The 19,934-nt window shown below is 42.2% G+C and overlaps 1 protein-coding gene across 6 annotated transcripts in view; it reads left to right on the forward strand.

Annotated features, from left to right (window-relative positions):
• The window catches only part of C2H8orf34 (chromosome 2 C8orf34 homolog), a 235,204-nt gene that overhangs the window by 62,360 nt on the left and 152,910 nt on the right, over window positions 1–19,934 (forward strand). For all 6 annotated transcript variants that reach the window (XM_065585726.1, XM_065585723.1, XM_065585727.1 and 3 more), the window contains exons 4-5: window positions 4,927–5,055; window positions 12,940–12,968. In XM_065585726.1, coding sequence (XP_065441798.1) covers window positions 4,927–5,055; window positions 12,940–12,968 — 158 coding nt within the window. The remainder of the gene's footprint in view (window positions 1–4,926; window positions 5,056–12,939; window positions 12,969–19,934) is intronic.

Raw genomic sequence — 19,934 nt, forward strand, 5'->3', positions numbered from 1 at the left:
AGCGACTGTTCGGGGCAAAATCCACGTGGATCACCCTCAACGCCCACCAGGCTGTCAGGTTGGGTTCCGTCTGATCGAGACTGTCAGCACCGCTTCGCCTCAAGGAGCGAACACCGACAGGACCGAGGCAGACGACACCAAAGGTCCTTGTCTCGGAGGGGCTACCGCTGCTGGTCACAGCATGAACATCTATGTCGTTCCCGCTTGGCGTCCCGCTCCAGGACCCCGCCATGGCACCGCCCCCACAGCGCTGGGCATCGATCGCTGGCGTCTCGCCAACACGAGTCTGCCCACCAGAGCTGATGGTGGAGCAGCTGTTACCGACGGTACTGGTCCGCCACGTTGGGATCGCGGTCCTGTGGTCGGCATCACTTCTGGCACTGCTGCTCCTCCCGGTCCAGGGACAGCGGCAGGTCGTATATCAGCCTGGCCTCCCTTTGTAGTCGTCCATTGATGGGCCAGGCCGAACAGCCGGCTCCACCAGTGCCACAGCAGGTGCAGTGGCACTGGGCCCTGTGGTTGGCCCAATGGTACCACTGGGCACTGTGGCCCCCGACGCAGCCCCCGGTGGGGGTTCGCTCGGTGGCTGGAGCCTCAGAAGGACCATCGGCCTCCTTCTCCAGACCTCTGAGGAAGGAGTCGGTGGGACGTACATCCTCGGCACTGTGCCCGGAGAACGACCAGGTTTTGGATCCTCTGGTGCCCGTAGACGCATTGTTCCAATGGTTAATTATCCTCACTGTTAAAAAAATAAAAATTTACACTTGTAACAGGATGGCTTGCCTCATTAGCTGGGAGAGCCTGGGACTAGGCCAGTCCTGATTACAAAATAAGCCCCCACTGGACTAGTATCAGGTAGTTCAGATATAAACAAGCAGGAAGCTGCAGGAATGTCTAGTTGAGAGAGACTAAGAAAGCAGGGCCAAGGGGCTGACCATTAGCCAGAAAGGGCTGGGGACTGGCGGCTTCAGGTGGAATTGACTGAACGAGAGAGAACTGTAATCAAACCAGCCCTTGACCTTCTTTGTTAAGCTAAATATATTGAGCTACTCGAGATTGTCGCTGTAAGGCATGTTTTCTAATCCTGTAGTCATTCTCATGGCTCTTCAATGAACTTTCTCCAATTTGTCAGCATATTTCTTGAATTGTGGACACTGGAGCCGGACGCAATATTCAGGCAGTGATTGTACCAGTCCAAATACAGAGGTAAAATAGCCTCTCTACTCCTACTTGAGCTTCCCCTGTGTATGCATTAGGTTTGTATTAGCTCTTTTGGCCACAACTTTGCACAGCAAGCTCCTGTGCAGTTGATTTACCTGGACAACCAAATCTTTTTTTCAGAGCCACTGCTTCCCAGGATCGAGTACAAATATTAACAACCTGAAAGTGTTGAATTACTCCCCTTCCAGGAATTGAGAGTATATAACCAGAGTAAGTACAGGAAATAAGGGCTAGTGCTTTTGCATCCTTTGGGTCAAATCCTGCATCCTTTAAAAGGGCAATGGAAAGCCTAAAAGGCAACAGAACCAGCATGAGTCTGTAGTCTATTTGTCAAGTTGTACTAGTAATGGAGTGGTTCTGTCTCTGCTTTCCCTGCCTGTGTCAGAGGAGTCATCCATGCCAGATCTCTTTGTGCCAAAATGGAGGTGGTTTTAGGGTGAGGTTAGAATGGGAGCAAGTCCAGTGGATCTGCAAGTATATATAGGAGAATGGATGCTACTGGTCTCCTGAGGCTCCTTGGCACTGCACAGCCCAAACTTCATGAAGAACCCTGGCCTATTGATTCCATCTTAGGCCTTTGAATGTCACTTGCAAATATGACTCTCTCTTTAAAAGAGAGTTTGGAGGATGTGGTGGTAAGCCATAAAGAAATGACTGAAGAAGATGCTAGCTACACTAGGCAAATAGTCAAGCTGTAGAATTTACTGCTGCAGTAGGTTTCATAGATTTATTTATTTTAAGGACAATTATCATTAGCTAGTCTGACCTCTTGCCTAATTTAGTCCATATAATTTCACTCAGTGATTCCCGCATCAAGCCCATAACTTGTGGTTGAATGACCGTTTACTTTTTGAAAGGACATCCAATCCTGATTTAAAAGCTCCAATTGATGGAGAATTTACATTTTCCAATAAGCTTTTTCCAATGATTAATTATTCTTGCTGCTTAAAAATTTTCTTATTTCCAACTGGAATTTGCTGACTCCAATTTCTGCCCATTAGATCTTGTTAGGCCTTTGACTGCTAGATTAAATGTTATCTATTTATGTTTATAGAATGCTTGTATCGAAGACTGTGATCAGTTTGCCTCTTAACCTTTTATTTGATAAACTAAATAGATTGAGATCCTTTAACATCATAGTAAGGAGTGTTTTTTTTTCAGATGACAAATCATGCTTGTAGCTCTTCTCTGAACCAGGTATAATGGAACAATTTTTATAGTGGGGGTGCTGAGAACCATTGAACCAAACTGTAAACACTGTATATAATGGAAACCACTTCAAGTCGGGGGTGCTGCAGCACTCCTCAGAATCCTAGTTCCAGCACCTATGCTCTGAACTGACTCCTCAACATCCTTTCTAAAGTGTAGACACAGCATTTCAGCAGTGATCTCACCAATGCCCTATGCAGATGTAATATCTCCTTATTCCTGCTTCGTGTTCCTTTGTTTATACATCCAGGGATCATGTTAGCACTTTTTGCCTCAGGGAACTAAAAGATAAATGTTGTTGTTGTTGGATTTAATAAGGGGATGGGTAATTTTATGACCAATAATGATGTCTATAGTTATGCACACTAAGAAGTATATGCTACCTGAAAAGACAGTTGTGTGTATTTAAAAAACAAAATAATCTCCCTCTAGAAAACTGATTATTCTTTTAGGAACAAAGGTTTAATTAAGAGACTGGATGCATCTGTTGTAGGTGTTGGGAGGGAAAAGGAGAGAGAGAAAATGGAAGCTGGTGGCAAAGGGACAGCTTTCCGAGATGTAGTGTGAAAGTTGCAATATCAAATAGTGATTTCTGATATGAAATCTCAACTTTATAAAAGGGAAAAGCTAACTAGCTTCCATACAAAAATGCTATGAATGTCATAAATTGTAGGTGCATCCTTTCAAGGCAAATATTGTTTATATATTTGGAATAATACACAAGGATGATTCAGGTAATATGATGGGGATTTAAAATGCTGACATATTTTGATGAATGACTGAGCATAATAAAACAGGAGAAGGGTAGGAATATTACTAAGGGGCTATACTAAATCTGAAGTGAGAAATGTATAGGTTTCACTGCATATCATTTCTATTCAAGAGATCACTTAATTGTGAAAAATAAGCCAAGACCCAAATTCAAAGGCGTGGATTATCTAGGTTTTTTTCTGATAATTTATTGTAATATAGAAAGTTAATAAATGCTTATGAGGGAAATTAGTAGAAGAAGCAACACATGATTTTTGACTTCAGGAAAGAGAGTGGACTTTTACTTTCTATTCTAGAATATGTGGGAAATAATCAATATTTCTATTTTTTTCTGCAGTGTATCTGAGAAAAATGAATTCTGGTCAGGTCTAATAAGGAAGGCAGTTATTCAGAGTAGTATAAAAATCATAAATAAATAAACATAAAATAATCCTAATACAGGGAATGGGAGAGCACTAAAACAAATGCAGTAATTAAAAGGATGACTAAAGCAACCTAAAAAAATGGTCTTTTTCTCGCTGTGCATGTGATTCCGATTGGCACTAATGAGCTACATGCTTATAGAGAGAAAAGAATAAGAGCTTTCTTTCTATTCATCAGTTTGAATAAGTCTCTTTTTAAGCAGGAACCCTGCAATTCCATATAATTTCAAGTACCAGTTTGTGCTGCACAAGATATAGAAGTCTGTAAATTTTTTATGTATTTGGTGCAGATGTAGTTTGTAAATAGTGAGTTGAGAGTTAGTGAAATCAAAAAAGATGTCACAGCTGTTTAAATGAGGTGAAGCAGTTCTCATGTTCTTGTTTTCTTATAAATTATTTTCATTTGATTGTGGGGCAGTGACATTAACTATTTCTTTCCGATAGGAATGTTACTAGCATCACCCAGAATTTTGTCACTTCCATATAGTGTTACTGCAGTGTGTATTGCATAAAGCTATGGCTGAAGATAACTCAGGAGTTGCAGCTTGATGCAGAATGCAGCAATCCACTTACATAGCTTTTGACATGCGGGAGCTTTCTATCCTCTGGCAGAGCAGTTGAGGTCATCTTTGGAGTTGAGCTAATGTTCTCTTAAGATAAAATCTCTTGGGTGTAGTAATGCAGACTCAACAGAAGAGTATGCTTCCCAAGAAGCCATAACGTAAGGGAACAGAATAAAAGCTCGTATGCTTACACAGCCTTTTGCCTGGTGTGTAATGGATATATATTTTGTTTAATTGTTTCTTTTGCTTTTCTGTTAACTGAATTGAGACAATGGCAGGAGTATTTATATAAATAAAACAAATTTTGTATTGTTTATGGTAAAACTAATAATAAAAACAGAAATAGGAGTTCTTTATTTCCATTTTGTCTTCTTTCCTTTTATTGGCCAATAGGTACACATTTCATTTACCATGTAGTGGTTTCACTTACAAAGCAATGTGTACATGGTTTGTTTGTTTTTTTTTTTTTTTTGTCTGAGAATTCAGTGTTAGCTGTTCCTGGTGGTTAGTTGATTTGGTCACAAAGGTCATTTGAAAATTCTGCCTCTGGACTTTTTTTTTTTTTCTTTGGAACCACCTCACTAACTGAAATAAAAATATATCCAGTAAGTGTTATAAGAAGGGGAAAACTGATTTCAACATTATGAGCATTCTTGATCTTGTAGACTCATTGCACAGCTTGTTGCTACTGTAGCTTTCTGAATTATGAAATCTAATCTTTATATATAAATTTTACTTAGTGCCAAGGTCAATAGAGCATCCTAAATGGGACTGGCGGAGAAAACCGGAGAGCCAGGAGTTTGATGAATTAAATCATATTCTTCAGGAGAGTAAGAAGCTGGGGAAAGCCCTTGAGAATCTCTCTCGCAGTAAGTTGATTTTAATTTTTTTAATGTGACTGTGGAATATTGATCTTACTAATATATTATAAATGTGTACTAAAGGTGGTGGTTTTTCTTTTACACTGGTGTCATTTAGGAGTAACTCCACTGAAGTCAACAAAGTTAAACTGGGTAAGTTAAAGGGAGATCAGGGACACGGTTTTCTTAAAATAAAATTTTTAATAAAAAAACCAAGCCATTTTATGGCTTTGATCCCAATAAACAATCACTTACTTACGTAAACCAGCTTAAGAATTGTAAATGATATCGGTTTAAACAGAAAAAAGTAATTTTTTTTAGAGACGGTGTAAACGGCGTGCTACGAAGCACATATGAAATTTTTGTCCAAATGGGGCCATGAAGTAAAACAAAGGCAAATGGAGCATTTTTTGTCCCTTAAAAGACACCAGTTGTGAGGTGTTTTGTTTGTTTGTTTTTTAATTTTTTTTGGGGGGGGAAGGGTGCTATTACAGATATATTTCCCCCCCACACAAAAAAAGGCAGGTCTTAAATCCGTTCTTTTCTCTGGGATTTGTCATCATGGTGGAAAAACAAATTAACCCAATGTGGCTAGAATCCTAGAGCTGAAATATAATCACAGGAAAAACTAATAATTTTAACAATCAATTAACCAGTTAATTGTACCAGTAGTGCCAGTCTAACAGTTGTACTATGCCAAGTCTTAAAGAAAGCAAATTGCCAATGTGTGAAAGTTGACTTATTTTAAAGAGTGATAACTTGCCACTTCAGTGGCTGGAAGGGACTGCAGGTGTGTGGGAACCACATGTCCTCATGGAAACTCATATAGGATGTTCCATAGCGCAGTTCTTTATGTCCCCAAAAGTCAAAGCTTTCCAGATGTTTCTGCGGTTTGATGTAGTGTGCAGGTGTGTCCTAAGAGTGAACGTCTTGTCTGGCTTTTGGAAGGAGAAGCACACCGATCCCTGGCCCCTTCCGCCCTATGAGTCACTATGGCCATTAGCCATGAATGAGGAGGAAAGAAATCTGAGGCTACTGTAGGAAGCCACTAGTGCTGTGTGGCAACTGCTACTCTTCTCTCTTTCACAGCTACCTGCTGTGCTGTAGAGGTAAATAGGAAAGAGTGCAGGGTGGGGCCAGTAGTCTGATGTGTATGTAGGAGGCAGAAGTAGGAAACAGTTCCATAATGCCTGGGGTCCAGATTTAGAGGCTGTGCTTTAATAAATAATAATAATAATCTCCACAGATGCCTGATCCATACTAACCAACATTCCCAAAGCAGTGGGTGACTCTGGAGAAGATAGTCATTGACAGTGAGGAGGCAGTGCCTCTCAATAGCTCTCCCAAGGAAGAGCTGGCATGCACATGTGTTCCTGCTGTGTAGGGAGTGTTGTGTCATGAACTACTTAAATACCCTGAGAACACTTTGAAATGCAAGAGAAAGAGCTTTCATAGACACATTACTATCCTCTCTACAGCATACACAGGGCCGGCTCAGCCCCAGGCAAAAAAGCCTCCTGCCGCTCCCCCAGCGCGGCAGGGGAGGGCGGCCGGAGCCTCGGCGCTCTGGCCGCCGGGGGGAGGGCGGTCGGAGCCCTGGGAGGAGGGCGGAGTGCCCGGCCGGGGCTCCGCTCTCCCCGGCGGCGAGCCCCGGCCGGGGCTCCGCTTTCCCCGGCAGCCAGAGCGCTGGGGGGAGGGCGGCGAGCCCCGGCCGGGGCTCCGCTCTCCCCGGTGGCCAGAGTGCTGGGGGGAGGGCGGAGTGCCCGGCCGGGGCTCCGCTCTCCCCGGCGGCGAGCCCGGCCGTGGCCCTGCTCTCCCCGGCGGCCGGAGCCGGAGCACCGCACCGCGCCACCCCCCTCCAGGTGCCGCCCCAAGCACAAGCTTGATGGGCTGGTGCCTGGAGCCGGCCCTGAGCATACACAGTGCACAACTGAGAGTGGGAAGAAATGCAACACATACCTATGAGAGAACGTTGAATATGCCCATTAAAACCAGATATTTCTGACAGTCTAACTGAAAACACACAATTGTGTGGCATGCAGCTAGATTTTTATCAGTAATGTCACACTGGTTACATGCTTAAGATGTAGTACTTCTTTCAGTAATGTACAGTTGTTGATCTGAAACATGCTGTAGTCATTAAAAATGATTTACCCACGATCAGTTACACATCTAGTCCTAAATACCAGTGTACTGTGGTCTGCTAATTGAACTACAGTACTAGCCATCAGCATTCTGGGATGGTTTCTCCTTTTTTTCTGTTCAATGTTAACTTTCAAATCATGTTGTTCTCGCTTGAGATCAATGTTTGGGATTTTAATTTGAGATTGACGTTTTTAGATAAGTTCAGTCAAACCTGTAAGGAAGATAAAGCTATCTCCGTACTGCAGCTGCTACATGATATATTGCCTTTGCTTATAGAATCTGTTTACTTTTAGTGTGATGTAGAAAATAATGCTATTTGCTAAGATTTAAAAAAGAGGAATCTGCACATAATTATTTCTATTCAGTTCTTAAATTAGGGTTTTCCTTACACTGAGAGAACTGTGGCCTCAGTTGTAAGTATCCTTTTCCTATGCTCTTTAAATTTTTAATTACCTGTGCTGAACTATTTGGCATTTTATTCTAACCTGCTGTAAGTTATAAGACCACATCCATTTTTGAGTTACAGCCCTTTGCAGAATAGGAATTTGGTCCTGCAGCCACTGTACATGCCAATCTCCAGAATAGTTAGACAAGTATTCTTTCTTTGGGGACTTAATTTTTTTCCTCTTAAACTCATCTTTTGGACTGAACACTTAAAGATGGTCCTGTCTGCTCAGCAAGGGTAATAAAGATTAAAGCACTTTTCTCAAGAATGGGATTTATCCAAAACATCGCCCTCCCTCCTTGCTGGACAGGATACTATATACTGGTATATTGCTGCATTGCACTTTGGAGGAGACTGTTTCAGTGGTGTTGTGTGGGTATAGTTTGTAAAGCACTTGAGCATCATTCAAGATGGAAGTCATTATAGAAACATAAAAAATAATTGTGATTAATAATAAAAGGGACAGACACATAGCATCAGACTTTCAATTCAAAGTGTCTTATGGTTATTGAATTCTTACTGGGGAAAATAAAATTGTAGTAATGTCTTGTGGGTGAAGTGACTCAATGGAACATATAAGACTCTAGGTAAGTTAAACAAAATTGGGAAGTCAATTCTTGCTTTTCAGGCTCTGAATCTCAGATTTCATATCACTTCCCTGTCAGAGTGGTTGATCAGGTTATTCTGTTAACACTGGAACTATTTTTCTCAGATTTTGGACAGAGCCCTGGTGCATGAAAACCAGAATGCTTTACTGAGTAGGAGAAAAATTGGCTCTTGGGAACTCTATGGCCATCTTCTGGCTGATTAGGAAAATGCAACAGTATATTTACATTCACTCTTAATGAATACTACATGAATGAATTACAAGTTGTATATCTTGTCCTAGAATATGGTATACACAGCAACTTACCAGGCGTGCGTTTGATGGGGTGCGCATTTACAGAAGTGATTACAAAAAGGAAAGGAACTGGCCTGAACTAATAAATGACACACATTATGTTCTCTTTCAATATTTTAATTAAAAATTAGTCCCAATGAGGGCAGATGATCATAGATCTCCCTGAGTTTTGAGAGTAATTTTCACTCAGCTACCTTGCTGTTTTAAGTTTTTCATTGTTTTAAATACATTACATTTTCTTACTACATATAAGTCTATTAACTAGTGTACCATTCATCAGAGAAGAGGTTTTGCATTGCAGGGTTTTTGATGCCTTGTTTTAGGCTAGGCCTAAGCTTGTATATCCCCTAGTGTTTGTGAAAAAGAACTTGTTGCTGTTAAATTTTTGACACCGGATGCTAAACGTTGCTCTGTGAAAGGTTGTAGTCACAGAGTGAATGAAAGTTAAAATACACTATACTGTGTATTAACGATATTTGGTTTTATTACAATAGAGCAGTATGAATTATACTCTACTACAAATGACGACTACATATAAGAGCTAAGAATTATTATTAATAATGTATACCCTTTCTAACATTCTCCTTTAAAAAAATATTTTGAAAGTGCACTTATGTTCTCAGCATATCAAAGTTAGAGAAATCTGCCCAAAGACAAATTTGCTTTCTTTATTATGGAAGATATTATTCCTAGATTGAATGGAATCAACCTCTATTCATTACTTCATGCTGGAAATCCATTTTAGGCAGAGGACCCTGCCTCCAGACACTGGCACAATGAACACGTTTATTTCTTCACTCTGACAGTACTGTTACTATAGATTGCCACAAAGAAATCTCCAATCCACAACAGAAAATGAGAGAACAGCTTAGAGGACAAAGAGGTGGTATATTTATGGGCAGTATATTAATCTATGCTGATATAAAAGAAAAGCATGACAAACAATTGCCCAGTATTCTAAATGTAAAGGAGTTGGAGGGTGCATGTAACAGGGTGGCTTGTCTCATTCTTAGGGCCCTACCAAATTCGTGGTCCATTTTGGTCAATTTCACAGCCATGGGATTTTAAAAATTGTAAATTTCATGATTTCAGCTCTTTAAATCTGAAATTTCACTGCTGTTGTAATTGTAGGGGTCCTGACCTCAAAAGGAGTTATTAAGGGGGTTATTGTAAGGGGGTCGCGGTACTGCTACCCTTTCTTCTTCACTGCTGATGGTGGTGGTCCTTCCTTATACTCCTGCCTTGGTCTCTTCTGTTCCTGCTTAAGACTGAGCTCTTCCCTAGGGCCTTGCAACATAACCCCTCCTCAGGCAAGTAGGAAGCCCTTCTGCTTCTTGTTTACCTTACCCTCCTCGCAGAGCCTGTGCTAGGCATAAGCAGATTAAGCAATTGCTTAGGGCCCCACACAGCACCAGGGGGACCCCTATTAGTTATTAGTATGTGTTGTGGGGGTGCAACAGTATTCCTGTTTAGGGCCCCAAATAGGCCAGCACCAGTACTGCCTCCTAGGCATAGAGTCATCCTGGGCTCTGTAATGATTCTGCTTCTTTTGTGACTGCTTTTGCCCATGAAAAGAAGTCCATCTGCATTGCTTTCAGATGCCACAGATGCAACAGTAGTGACTGGACATGTGAAGCAGAATAGGGGACTTAGGGTTACCATATTTTGTGCCTCCAAAAGGAGGACACTCCACGGGGCCCTGGCCCCACCCCCAGCCCCGCCCCCTCCCCCGCCCCAACTCCGCCCCCTCCCCAAAGTCTCCGCCCCCTCCCCTGCTTCCCGCGAACATTTAATTCGCGGGAAGCTTGGGCAGGTAAGGGGGGGTGTGGGGGGAGGAGGCGCGGCCCAGGCTGGCCCCCCCGGCGGCTCCAGCCTGGGTCGGCTCGGGCCCTGGGGTGGCCCCCCCGGCCGACCACCCCCGGCCCGCCCAGCACTGCCGGCCGGCCCCCGGCGGCCCAGCGCACCCCCCCGGCTCCCGGCCCCGGCGGCCCAGCGCACCCCCCGGATCCCGGCCCCGGCGGCCCAGCGCACCCCCCCGGCGGCCCGACCCCGTGGCCCAGCGCACCCCCCCCGGCTCCCGGCCCAGCGCACCCCCGCGGCCCAGCGCACCCCCCCCCGGCGGCCCGGCTCCCGGCCTGACCCCCCGGCCCAGCGAACCCCGGCGGCCCGGCTCCCGGCCCGACCCCCCGGCTCCCGGCCCCGCGGCCCAGCGCACCCCCCCGGCTCCCGGCCCCGCGGCCCAGCGCACCCCCCCGGCGGCCCGGCTCCCGGCCCGACCCCCCGGCTCCCGGCCCCGCGGCCCAGCGCACCCCCTCGGCGGCCCGACCCCGCGGCCCCGGCCCGGCACTGCGCCCCTGGACCCCGGCCCGGCACTGCGACCCCGGCCCAGCCCTCCCTCCCGATTTTCCCGGACATGCCCGGCTTTTGGGGATTTCCCCCCAGACGGGGATTTGAGCCCCCAAAAGCCGGACATGTCCGGGAAAATCTGGACGTATGGTAACCCTAGGGGACTGCTCACAGGGCAAAAAAATTGGTTAAAAAAAAAATCATTGTAAGTTGCTGAGAAGATGTAGAGTGTCTGAATAGGTAGAGCATAACATATGTGGTTGTGAGCTGGATTAGCTTTAGTTTTCCAGAAAAAAAATCAAATACTAAGGAGAGCTGGGTTTTGGAAATCCTTACTTAGGTTTACAGGGCTGTGCAGGGCAAAGAGACAGCTAAATTTAATTTTCACTCTTCTGTGCAGCTGCTTTCATTTGCATACACCCACACAACACGGGGGTGAGGGTGAAGGGAGGAACAATGGATTTCATGGCATATATTAATCAGATTGGGACAACTTCCTGCTCCACATACTATATAGACAGTAGTGTAGTTATGTACTAAATAAAAGCCGTAAGGTATTGAAAACAGATTAATTGCTGTGGTGGTAGACAAAGTGTATTTTGTTGAATTTAATTTGCTTACACTGAATGACTGAGAAAATGTTCCATTAACGTCTGTTTATTTTTCATGTATTGATCAGGTCCTAAAATGTTAATTACAGTTCTGTTTGTATTTCACTATGTTTTAAAAACAAATCAGTAAAAGGAAGCCATCTAAAATGAAAAATAGCAAAATGTAGGTATGATTGAAAATTGATTTTTTTACTTTATTGATAATACAGCTACGGTATAAGAATAACATGCTGTTAACTGTCTGCTGTATTATTGGGAATAAGTTTAGACTGAGCTAACCCTAGGGTAAATTTACAAAGATAAAGAACTATTTTAGCTCTCAAATTTGCTCCTAGATGTATAATGCGTAGCTTATAACATGAGCTCTCGTACACTGGAGTACCGGATCGCTTTATAAGTCTTCGATGACAGTCATAAGAATGGCCCTACTGGGTCAGACCAAAGGTCCATCAAGCCCACTATCCTGTCTTCCGACAGTGGCCAGTGCCAGGTGTGCCCTAGAGGGAATGAACAAAACAGGTAATCATCAAGAGATCCATCCCAAAAATTTTTGGTTAAGTTTTAGAGCAAAATCGCTCTATGGCTTCAGTGGAATGCCAGGAGAAAAGGGTGCAGGATGGTGTTGCAAGTGACATAGTGAGGCAGGATGAGCAACATCCTGTTGGAGCACATGGGGCTGTACTAGCAGCTATGCACGTCTACTACACTGCAGCCTACACCATAGTGTAGGGTGGAATGATTTGATGTAAATGGGTCAAAGCGAATCCTCAAGCAGGCCACTGTATATGTTGCTATCAGCCAAAAGTGTAAGTCAGCAGAATATCAGGTGCCATGTTGTTCTTGCTCAGGATTTGGAACAGCTGCCCTATCTAGTAGCGTGATGTTCCCTGGGAGACACTGGACCTAATTCTCTTCTTACAGGTTTAATTCTATTGACTTTCGTGGAGTTATTCCTGCAAGTGCAAAGTAGAGCAGAGTCAGGCCTATGTTGCATTTTGATGGCAGCCAGCTACAATATATATAGTGTGTGGATTTACCACACACACACACACACACACACACACACACACACACTATATAGTTTGTTGGTCAAAGCAGGATTTGCATCATAATCTGCTCAGACTAGAAGTATTAAATTGCTTTTTTAATTTTAGAAAACAAATAGAAGCAAATTTTAGCTTTTCACCAGTCTATTACCACAGCTGCAAATTTCCAGAGTTTCATAATTGTTTGAAAGCTCAGTTTGATTATATTGCCCCTGAAGAAAATTACAGTACATTGCATTTGGTCAATTTCACTAATGGAACAAAATATAATAACAGACTGCATTTGCAAGAGAATTATGCAAGTTTCCAGATTAAACATTTGTTTTACTTACTATAACAAAATACATTTCCACAACGAATGTTTCTCAAATTGCTTTTTAAAATCTCCTTTGTTTTCAGGCATTGCTATTTCTGATGAACGTGAGAAGGTAAGAGATATTGTGTACCTAATGAATAGTGCAAACAGGCAGATCTTTATGGTAGTTTTAGGCAGTGAGAGTTCAATCTTGCAGTCCTTGCGCATACACTTAACTCTTATTCAGTTCAGTGGGGAGCTGGTTACCTAAGGGCTGTTGAAAGGGCTCATATGTTATGGGCCTGATCCAAAGTCCACTGGCATCAGCGGAAAGTCTCCCATTGACTTTAATGGGCTTTAGCTCAGGCCACGTAAAAGCTATTGAGCTGTACATCTTATTTTGCTTAATTTTGTCTATAGGGATAATTTAATAGGATACCTAAAGCTAAATATTTCCTATAAGTATAATTATTTTTTATTTGAGATTGTATTTTTGGGTAGCTCCTATTAAATTTAAGTTAAGGTAATTATACTGTTTGTGAACATCTTTAGGAGGATTCTTTGGCCCCCAAATCTGATTAGGTATGCACATGCCAGAAAAACAACATGAATACTAATTTCGCAGTTGCATGCAGTATAAAATGAACTCCTCAATTCTGGCCACTTAAAGTGCTGGAGAGACTTCTCCAAGATAGGGGTTTCAGAGAGGCATGATGGATCTTGCCAAGGAGTCATGTGGGATATGGGGCTGCTATCTACAAATGATGGTGTTTACACACACCTTGTGTGTGTTTTGGCACTGAACTTTCTAATGCTAACATGCATTCTAAACTCAAGTAATCCTGTTAATTATGTTAAGCATGTGCTTATAAGCATTTCAGGATCTGGGCCTTTATTCTTACTTTTTACACACATCTAGAACTGTGTCCAGTAGTAGTTGTTAAATGTAAAAACAAAAGACCTGCTACTAGAACCCTGACAATGTGAATAGTTTGTTTTGAAATGAGTGAGCCAGTCATAATTGTTTTGCCAGTCAAACCTTTGAAATGTCTTTTTTTGTTGAATAGAAGCATTTTGAGTGAAAGAGAATGTTATCCCACAAAATTATTTTTGAGGAAGTATCTAAAAAATATTTACATCAATACATGATGAAGACCTGTTTTTGCCTCAAAACATGCAATATTTTGAAAAGTTATATTTCAATGTGAAAATCACCATGTAATGGGAAGCAATGTATTGATGACATTACTAAGATACTGATTTGTTAAATAAATTTCAGCAAAGACCGTTCATTTGCTACTGTACTTAACTGCTTATTTTGAACATTCTGAAATTATTTTGTTTTAATCCTTGTATACTTTTCAATCATGCAAACGGTTTCACATTTACAGTATTGCATCTGCTTTATCATATGTTTGAGGAAAATAGGTAAAGTGAAAAATTAAAGAGAAACCATCACTTTGAAAATTACATTAAAATTTTTATGCAATGTAGTTGTAACTGGGTTGGTCCCATGACATTAGAGAGACAAGGTGAGTGAAGTAATATCTTTTGTTGGACTAACTTCTGTTTGGCGAGAGAGACCAGCTTTTGAGCTACACAGAGCTCTTCAGGTCACCAAAGTTTGTCTCTCACCAACAGAAGTTGTTTCAATAAAAGATATTACCTCACTCACCTTGTCTCAAATTCCTAAAATTACTATAATTGAAACATTAATTTACATATCTTCTCTTTTTTTTGTGTATAGTTAATTTTACTGTTTTGTTGATGAGACAAATCCTTTTCTAGCACCTGCAAGAGGTTTTTTTCCCCCATAAGAGCAGGAGCAAAGCTGACACTGAAAGCAAAGAGTCAGCAGGCAGAGTGTGCACACAAAGAAACTGAAGGAGAGGTCTTGTGATTCACAGATCAATAGATTTTTTTAAGGCCAAAAGGGACCATTATGATCTTCTAGTCTGACCTTTGAACTACAGGAGGAGTCACCCTCTAACACTGAACAGTAACTGTATTAAACATAAAACAGTATTATCCTTAAAGCTGCTCTGTCTCTGCAGCACTATAAAACCTCTCCTGCCTGGCTTAATTTTCATAAAGAAACAGTACACACAACTTCACAGGAGGAGGCATGAGCCTGAGCATGTTCGCTATTATAGATTTCACAAAGGACCCTGCTCAATATAATAAGGGAGCATAATAAAACTGTTTTAAAGAATTTTTAAAATTCAAGATACACTATTTAAAGAATTCTGTATTAGAAAACTGTTCTTTTAATTAGTTATTTAAAATCAAGTTGCATCCTTTCCTGAAATGTATAGCCCTGGGTAGGTTTACTAAAGGTAATTAATAAATATTGAAAATATTTTCAATATTTATTCATAGCTACATCCTAAATGTGAGACACTCAGGTTAAATAGCAATGTTAATAGTAGGGTAATGGGTGGGTAATAGGCAAACACTAATTGCACATCTCTGTTCATGTTATTTCACACACAGCCTTGCAAAGGCTAGGGCCAGTACTGCCCAAAAGGGTTCCTGGAAGTATGATTAGTTCATGCATTGATTCGCCAGCTCCTCCAATGAGGGCTGCTGCATTCTGGATGCTGTTTACATTTTCCACTAGGAAAGAGTAGCTTGAAATGCAGCCTGGACTCTGAGGATGTCCTGCTGGCTGCCCAGAAGAATGAGTTGAATCAGCTTTTAGTACTTTGGTTCATCCTCTCCTGGGTCAGAACCTTCCACTTTGGGAGGGCACTGCTAGCTCCAGACCCTCACCTTTATGGAATACAGGTTGCAGCTGCAACTGCCTTCAGGTATACTTGCTCCCAGCATGGGGCCCCTCTGCCGGCCATTGAATTGCCTCTGGAATACAAGTGCCTTGTTTTAGCTTGCATCAGAGCAGAATGTGGCCAAGTACATTTACCATGCAGAGATTTGATGTTGGTCTGATATGTTTACAATGAGTGTCTAATTTCAAATGCAGTTTTATGCATATGAGATGTAATAGTCATATTGCTAACCCCACGTTTTCAAAATGTAATGAGTAAGACCAAAAATCTCATGACTTCTGAATCTCTCTTGTGATGTTGGGAACAATAATATATTGGGGAGTTTTATTTGCCTTTTGTTTTTTGACCCTTTAGGGGACATTTGGGTCACATTTTCAAGCTTTTCTTCAGAAATGTAAGGGCTATTTTTAAAAATAGCCAACATTCTGAATTGGAGGCCTCCAGAGATTGGGGCTTTACATAAAACTCCAAATAAAGTGAAATTTCAATAATATTGTGAGATTTGGCAACAGTGCCTAGAAATTCCTTTGCTTCACTCACTTTTGGCAGGGACAGTTAGTAATTGGAGAATGCCAAAGAGTCAGTGATTCAGGATTACACAGGGATGAAGGTGGCCCAGTAAATCATAGCAAGTTTTGACCCCCTCTCCGCTCCCCCCGGCCTAATATTAAAATATTCAATTAGGAGTTTTTTTTAAGATGCTTTTCCATCTGTTATCTCAAAGATATTTTCATATTCTAATCCTGTAAGTACAAACATACTGCACCCATAAATACGGGATCCATTAAACTATAATCTACAGAGGGGAACAAATCTCAACTTTAAACAGGTGAGTGCTGCACTCGAGAAGTGGCAGAACGCAAGTACCAGAGACACTGAGATGCTGTTCTGGCTCCCCAAAAAAGTGCCAGAACAGTGTCCTGGAGCATTCTGACAAGATTCAAGCAATGACTTTAAATAATCAAATTGGACACAATTCCCTCTCCTCCTCCCCAATCTTATGGAAGACACATGCATATGGCTAAGATTACAGACTGAATCTCTTAAATTCCTACTTATCCTCTAGAAACTCCAGGACACACCATTCTGTGTTCTGTTTGTCCTTTAAAGTACTTGTCAGGCTAGCATTCCAAGGTTTAAATGGGAGATGCAGGTGAAGACCTGACTGCAAATTAAACATTGTATTTTAATTTACTCCATCATTTTGAAGGAACGCTTCAAATAATGCCACGATGTTCTCAATACAATCTTCTCTGACTTCCTGCTTACCACTTACAATGAGGGGCTGTAAAAGTGAAAGGAAAGACATAAATTAGGTCACTGAAGTTTTGATGTGTTGATCTAACATGATTTTAAAATGGAAGCAAGGTTGGCAAACATGAGGCATAACATGACTTGTTAAACTTCTTTATTAAATTGAGCTTGAAAATGCTGTGATACAAGATGGCCCAGTTCCTACAACTGTTTGAATGTAAGTCAGCATAAGAAGGGCAAACAGCATTCATGTGCTAAATAGTCATATGCAAATTGCACAATGTATGTTGCAGACAGGGCCAGGAGAAAGTTGGTATGAAAAAAGTGTGGATTTTTCCTTGTATGGTAATCCACAAATTTCAGTAAAATTTAAGGCAACAGCTAAAACCAATTTGTTAGCTAATTATAAATTACCCCTCCCCTTCACTCTGTCTCCTTTGGCTAAGAGCAGTTGGAAGTGTTAGCAAGCACTTCAGAGGGGTAAGAGAGGCCATGAGGCTTCTCAGGGAGCTTCCTGTTTCCTGCTGCTTCCCTGAACCCACTTGAGGAGAACAGGCAGTGAACTGAAGTAGTAGGAAACAGTTAGGCCCTTAAGACGCTGATGTCTTCCCTCACTCGGGCCCTGCTACCAGCCTGCTTATTTGTCCCCTTCAATTGAGTGTTGAGAGCCACTATAGCTGGCACAGAACAGCAGTCATGAGTGAAAGAAAAAAATGCCCCTCTGGGGCAGCATTCAGAAAAAGAAAGAAAGCAAAGGAAGCTTTTCTATCTAAGCAGGAAGGAGCTTTCCTGAGATACATAGATACAAATGTTCATGGTGAGCCTTCCGGCCCCAGTGAGGATGTGAGTGATGAGAAGATTCCTGATCTTCCAGTTAGTCAGAGTGCAGGTGACCTCGCAGCTACTGCAGCATCCATATCTCCATCTCAAATGGATGTAACCATGCACATTCCTGAAGAAAAGTGTAGATCAGAGAAGAGTGTGGTGGAGGCACAAGAAACAGCTGCTGCTGAGTTTAGTTCCTTAAGTCTAGATGATCCAGGACTGTGGACCCACTTGAGCAGTAGCCTGAGGGACTTCCTTGTACTGCATGGGCCACAGCAAGTGAAAAACTTCATGTTTCCCAAAGACAAGGAAAATAGAAGTTTCCATCCAACACATTACTGGCATGAAATCCCCAATGGTGACAAAGTGGAGAGGCCATGGCTTATGTACTCAAAAACCCAGAATGCTGCATGCTGTTTTTGTTGCAAACTCTTCCCGTCTAATGTTCGAGCCACATTGGGTTCTACAGGAATGAAGGACTGGAAAAATCTGGCATGCCATGAGAAGGCAGCAAATCACCAGAGAGCATTGCATAGGTGGAAAGAGCTTGAGATGAGACTAAGGTTAAAGGCCACCATAGATGATCAGCATCAAGAGAAGATTGCATCAGAGTCTCTTTACTGGCAAAATGTTCTGAAAAGGCTCATCGCCATTGTGAGAATGCTTGTGACCCAAAACCTAGCACGGTGTGGCATTTCAGATCAGCTGTATGTGCCAAACAATGGAAACGTCCTTAAAACTGTGGAGCTGATGGCTGAGTTTGGTGCTGTACTCCAGGAGCATCTAAGAAGAGTCACTACCCAACAAATGTGTACACACCATTACCTTGGAAAAACAATTCAAAATGAAATCCTACAGATACCAGCAACAAAAGTCAAACAGAAGATTGTGGCAGAAGGAAGTCAGCAAGCTATAATTCTGGACTGCACACCTGACATCAGCCATACGGAACAAATGACTTTAATGGTTCATTTTGTAACAATAGAATCTAGTGAAAATGTCCCTACAATGGTGACTGTCAGAGCATTTTCCTAGAATTTATTGACATTGATGGTACTACAGGAGCTAGTGTGACAAATGTGCTTCTTAAAAAGCTGGAAGATACAGGAATTGCGATAGCTGACATGAGAGATCAGGGCTACGATAATGGTTCCAATGTGAGAGGAAAGAACAGAGGAGTGCAGACACGGAACTGAGAGTTAAACCCTCGAGCTTTTTTTGTCCCATGCAGTTCTCATTCACTGAACTTGGTGGTCAGTGATGCAGCATCAGCCTCTAGTGAGGCTGCTAGATGCTTTGAATTACATTAAAAAATTTGTGTATTTTCTCTGCATCAACTCATCGATGGCAAATTTCGAAGCAACATCTGGGAACATCCTCTCTGACCCTGAAACTACTGAGTGCCACACGATGGGAAAGTCGAGTGGAGGCGATAAAGCCTATCAAACTCCAAATTGGGAAGATCGATGATGTCATAGTTGCCATTATGGAGGATAATGCTATGACAGGAACTGTTCATGAGAGAACAGTGGCAGAGGGAAGTGGAATCACCAGAAATATACATAACTTCAAATTTCTATGTGGCTTAGTGTTGTGGCATGACACTGTTTGAAATAAATGTTGTAAGCAAGAGACTCCAGGGTGTTGACTTTATATATCTGGAGCAATGGAACAACTGGACGAAGCAAAGTCATACCTACAATCTTACTGGTCAGATGAGGGATTTCGAAACGTTCTGAAGAGTGCACAGAAGTTGGCAGAGGAACTTCACACTGAAGCTATTTTCCCACCCATTCAAGAATACAAGAGTCACCGAAGAAGACGACATTTTGATTACGAGGCACAGGATAATCCCATAAGAGACTCCAAACAACAATTCAAAGTTGAATTCTTTAACCAGGTGCTAGATTGTGCCATACAGTCAGTTGAATGTTTCATGCAGCTCAAGGAACACAGCAATATATTTGGGATGTTGTATGATATTCCAAAACTCTTCACTATACCTGAAGAAGACCTACACCAGCAATGCAGGGCACTAGAGACAGTGTTGACACATGACATGCGCAATATTGATGCGAGTAATTTAGGTGATATATTTCAGCAGGATCAACTCCAAAGGCTGTTCTGGGATATATGTGCACAAATAAGATGAGCACCCTCTTTCCAAATACTTTTGTTGCTCTGCGCATACTTCTAACACTTCCTGTAACAGTTGCCAGTGGAGAATGCAGCTT

Source organism: Chrysemys picta, chromosome 2, assembly GCF_011386835.1.
Source record: "Chrysemys picta bellii isolate R12L10 chromosome 2, ASM1138683v2, whole genome shotgun sequence".
Lineage (NCBI taxonomy): Eukaryota > Metazoa > Chordata > Testudines > Emydidae > Chrysemys > Chrysemys picta.